This window comes from Psammomys obesus, unplaced genomic scaffold (assembly GCF_907164565.1).
Source record: "Psammomys obesus unplaced genomic scaffold, mPsaObe1.curated_primary_1811, whole genome shotgun sequence".
In the NCBI taxonomy this organism is placed as follows: Eukaryota; Metazoa; Chordata; class Mammalia; order Rodentia; family Muridae; genus Psammomys; species Psammomys obesus.
Window position 1 is genome coordinate 1,947,080 of NW_026592776.1, and position 5,447 is coordinate 1,952,526.

Genomic DNA, 5,447 nt, shown 5'->3' on the forward strand with positions numbered 1-5,447 from the left:
GGGGGGGGGGGGATGACGGGATAGGCATGTGCTACAGCATGGGTGTAGAGATCAGAGGTGATCACACTTGTAGGAAGATGCCTCAACTCACTGAGCCATCTTCACCTTCCTTTTAGATCTCTATTGCTTACTACCAAACACAACTCCTGCTGATATGCCATGTTCCAACTAGTGTGGCAACATGAAAAGAGCAATATGCAATCAAGTTGGAAAGACAGTCAAGATTGTTCTTAATTGTCTTTTTTGAAGACGAGCATGAGCTTATATTGGGCCTAGAGCAAAATACTGTCACTTTTTTCAAATTAAAAATGAAGTTCTTGGTACATGAACAAGTAGGAATATTAGGAAGGAGAACCAGGATAAAGCTCTTATGATTTCAAGAAACTATCAGTTCTGCCACTTACAACCATTAGCAACTTATATAATCCCCTCTGAGCCTGCCTCAGCTTCTCATTTTAAAAAGGAACACTGGCTGTTCATGCAGAGGACTTGGGTTCTATTCCTAGCACCCACAAAGCAGTTCACCACCATCTATAACTCCAGTTCCAAAGGATACAACATCCTCTTCTGGCCTCTACAGGCACTGCCTGTGCATGGTACATAAGACATACATGCGGCAAAACTCCCATACACATAAAATAAAAATATTTTTAAATGAAGATAATATTTAAAGAGGAAAATTTCAGTGGCAATTTATTGTAAGTTATAAAGTAATACATATACCTGAGATATGAAGGACAAAGTGAAACTGAATATTCCTCGCCTTCATATCACAAAGGATTCAAAAACAACCCCTCGGTGTTTAATTTATGCTACTTTATATAATTCCTCTAACCAATATACTATATAATTCTTCTAGCCAATATACCTGTAAAATGATGTAAGTGGTAACTGGTTTATATTATTCAATAAACACTCACAATTATTGTTATAAAGCCACAAAATTTCCCCTTGTCATCCATATAACAAAACTTCAAATTTCCTTTTTGAACTCTTTTTCCAGATTCTCAGATGTGTGTTTTTGCAGGAGATTAATACCATACCACACTAACAGTGGGTTCTGAATGACTTAAGTCAATTAATATAGTCTACTTCCCAAGCAGTGGAGATTATTCAAGGATGGGCATATTTCTTAGAGCACATATATCCTCTGCTCCTGCTAGAGGATTCAGGAAAAAACAAACAAACAAAAAACAAACAAAAAAAACCCCAAATAACTAAAGAGGAAACATAAGTAAATCTCAGGGCTCCTGGTAAGAAAATTGGGACCAAGACTCAGCATAATCTCCCCAAAAGTTGTTACCATAGGACAGTCCACTGAAAGCGTGAACTTGATACATGGGGAAGGGACAGCCAAAAGAAGATCAAAGTAATGAAACAGGATCACAGATCTCTATATTAACTCTTATCTTGGGAATTTCAAATTGAATTTGTTTGAAAGTTCTTTTGCAAAGTCAGGTTGAATGGGATATCCTATCACTTGGAACCACAGAAAATGATGTAATTGTATGTTAAATGTTTTCTTTAGTGTGTGCACATGTGTGTGTGTGTGGTGAGTGTGTGGGGACTTTCATGTGCCATAGTGTATGTCTTCGATCTTTATATGGCTTTCAGAAGTCAAAACTCAACTTGTAAGGTTTACATGGCAAATGTCTTTACCTATTGAGCTATCTCACTATCACTCCACCTTATCTTTTGAGATGCTGTCTCAGCGCTGATATTATAGGTGCCAACCACATCAGATTTTTCACACAGGTGCTAGAAATCCAAACTAAGGCCCCCATGTTGTTGTAGCAAATACTTTAACAACTGAGCCATCTCCTTATCCCCAAAATGTATTTTCAAATATATGAACTACTTAACTAAAAGGAAATTTCTTTAACTCTGATCTAGTGCATCTATTTAATTAAATCTATAGATGAGCACAATATAAGTCCTTGTCCAAATCACCTTTTGTGGAAGAAAGGTAAAAAATTGGCAATAACATTTAAAATGAAGGTATAATTATATATGTTAATTCAAATTTCTCTTTGAAAAGACAGGGTCAACTAGTTGAAAGTGTGTTTTTTTTTTTTTTTTTTGTTGTTGTAAACATGTCCAAGAGAACTCCATTAAGAATGTATGTGCATATGGGTTTTTAGAATGAACATTGGGCCCAGAGGCAGCTACTGAAAACTAATGACTAATAGTAAAATAATATTCACTAACAGTTGTCATAGCAGCCAGCTCATTTTTCATAAAATAGGACCCATTGCCTTTTAGCAGGCATTAGCAGAGGAAAACTGCTAGCCTGAAGACAGGCTTTAAGTGAGTTTTTTGCTTTTACTCTGTTCATTGATCTTGGTTCTATTATTATACATAGCCTTCAGACTACACTCTAATTGTATTTTTAATCCCAAATGTTTCACATCACTAATAAAAATATATACATGATTTAGGTTTAAGAACACCTGCACTACTCTTGAAATCTTTCTATCAGGCTATGGAGAAGAGTGGAGCAGCCGAATTGACTGTGTGCACACTTGAATTCATGTAGAAACTTGAACAAGACAGTGGGTGTTGAAGAAATAAAGGGACAAGCATGTTTCAGTGTCTGGTTTCAGATGTTGTCCTTTAACTTGTGCACTATGGAAGTGGGGAGTAGCTAATTTTTCTTGTGTCTACTTACATGGCCCCAAGTGAGTGGCCTTAGGAGTCAGGGGTGGCATGAGAAAAGTGAGAAAAGGGGTGACAAAGTATTTTGGGCTGATCTATTTCTAGAATGGCTGTTTATGTAAAATTTCATCTCATTGAATGTAACTGCAGATAATTTTGAAGATTATAGATAGCTAGGCTTGAGAGGAATATGACTCAGAGTACTTCTTCACTATTAAGACAGGCTATTGCTATCAATCACCCTGTCTCCTGTCACATCTGTCTTCTTTTTGCATTTCTTTCTTCTTTTAAGATAAAGGACACATGACCCCAATGATTATAAAAAATCAATTCTCATCCTAATTTAGAAATCCCATACAAGCCATTATCATCCATTAACATCTTAGAACAAATTAGTCCCTTGGATTAACTAATGCTCTTCAAACTTCTTGACAGGGCCATGTCTTAGACTTCGGCTAAACAAAAACAAGAAAAAAAAAAAAAAACTCCCACACCACTCAACACTGTGATCCAAAATATACCTCACACATAAGCTGAGACACATAACAAACCATCAGCTGCTAGAGAGAAGATAAAACACATTGTCAAAGTGCATAGGAAACAGCTATCAGTGGAAATGTGGGAATCATCTAAGGTTTGTATTTTCCCTTACATAACTAAAACTCTCACAAAACAGTGAAATTTCAAACAAGGAAGAGGGTTATTTGTCACCATATAACAAGGAATCTAATAGTAGGCAATATAGTTACTTTCCTTTTTTTTATTTTTCGACTTAAGTATTTAGTTTTCTTCTTAATGTATATCCACACATGATCACAACAGGATAGCATGACATGGACATTCTGAACACAATGAGTGTGTTACTGGACTACTTTTTTCTACTTGTTGGCAAAAGCAGAATCTCTTCAACTACTTACTTGGCCTCAGGCTAAGAAAAATACACGCCCAGGCCAAGTGGTATTAATTAAACTAATCAAAACATGCCTCAAGTGAGGCCAGCAAGGTGGCCACATTTTGGCATTTGTTCTCTATTTCCTTGTAGTAGTTAGAATTAGACTGGCTCCCATAGGATCACATGATTGAATGCTTAGTCCTCACTTAATGAAATGTATGAAAAGAATTAGGAGGTATGGTCCTACTAGAAAGAGACTGTTAGTGGAGGTGGGCTTTGAGGTTTCATAAGCCCACTCCAGGCCCAGTCTCTTTCTCTGCCTGAGAATCATGTTGCAGAGTATACAGCTACTATTCCAATACCATGCCTGCCTGCTCACGACATGATGGTCCTGAACTAACCCTCTGAAACTATAAGTATGCCCTCATTGATCACCTCACCATGAGGGAGGTTTAGCTTTACCAAGCCACAGAGGAAAACAAAAGAGCCACTCCTGTTGAGACCTGATACATTAGGAACAGACTGAAGGGGAGGAGGAATTCCTCTACCAGTGGACTTTGGGAAAGGTACAGAAGGAGCCTAGGTAGGGAGGATGGGATTGGAAGGGGACTAAGGACCGGGTTAAAGCTCTGATAAAAATTGAATAAACAGGAATTGACAAAAAAAATTAATAAATTTGAAACAGAAAAAAAAAAAAGATTTCTCTCTTCCCCTTCTTTCATTAGATTTCCTACACTCAGAACAAAGATAGGCTATGATACCTGGAGAGGACAAGAGCTCCAAAAGGAGAGCAAGAGAACCAAAAACTCAGGTAACAGGGCTCTTTGCTGAGACTAATACTCCAATCAAAGGGCATTCATGGAAATAACAAATAACACCTACACAGATATAGGTTAAGAAAACTCACATTTCAAGTGGATGCCTAAGACTAGAAACACTGACTGTCTCTGACATGAAATCAGTGGCCAAGTCGTGAACCAAAACCATCCTCAAGTGGGTACAGATAAAAAAAACCACAAAGGAAGACAATGCAGCCACTGCTGCTGAGACCTCAAACTACAATCAGAGGGAGGAGGAGTGAAGTGCCCTATCAGTGGACTTTGGAAGGAGCATGGAAGGAGATGAGTGAGGGAAGGTGAGATGGGGAGGAGACTAGGAGGGGCTACAGCTTGGATAAAAAGTGAATAGCTGCAATTAATGAAACAATAAACAAATTTTTTAAAATTGAAAAAAAAAATATTTCTCTCTCCCCCTTCTTTCATAAGATTCCCTGAACTCGGCAAAAAGTTTGGCGATGGAAACCAGACAGGACAGAAGCTCCACTAGAAGAGCAGTAGAATCAAAAAATAGGGACACAGGCATCTTTCCTAAGACTGACATTCAAACCAAGGACAATTCATGGAGATGACCTAGAACCCCTTGCACAGAGGAAGCCTTGATCAGCTCAGGGTCCAAGTGGGTTCCCTAGTAAAGAAAAAACTCTCTCTGCCATGACCTCCTCCTCCTCAATGGGGTGCAGAGTTAATAAGCCACAGAGAAAGACAAAACAGCCCCTCTTCATGAGACCTGATAAACTAAAATCAGAGAAAAGAGGAGGAGCTACCATATGAGTAACCTTGGTAAGGGACTTAGGAAAGGAGGGAAGGAAGATGGGAATGGAAGTAGACTAAGGACGGACCAAAGCTAGCATAAAAAAATAATAAAAGGTAATTAATAAAAAAATTATTTAAAAAAAAAAGTAAAAAAAAAAAAAAGAAAAGATTACTCCTTGCCCATTCTTTCATTGGATTACCTGCACTCTCTCCAAATTTTGGGTGTGATAACTATAGTGGACATCAGCTCCACAAGGAGAACAACAGAACCGAAAAATCTGGACAAATGGGAATTTTCTGAGAAAATA

The 5,447-nt window shown here is 37.9% G+C and overlaps 1 protein-coding gene across 1 annotated transcript in view; it reads right to left on the reverse strand.

Moving 5' to 3' along the window:
- Positions 1–161, reverse strand: part of Ppef1 (protein phosphatase with EF-hand domain 1) — a 77,156-nt gene extending 76,995 nt beyond the window's left edge. The window contains exon 1 of the mRNA XM_055615732.1: positions 135–161. Within this exon, the coding sequence (XP_055471707.1) occupies positions 135–161 (27 nt within the window). The remainder of the gene's footprint in view (positions 1–134) is intronic.
- Between the last annotated feature and the right edge of the window lie 5,286 nt (positions 162–5,447).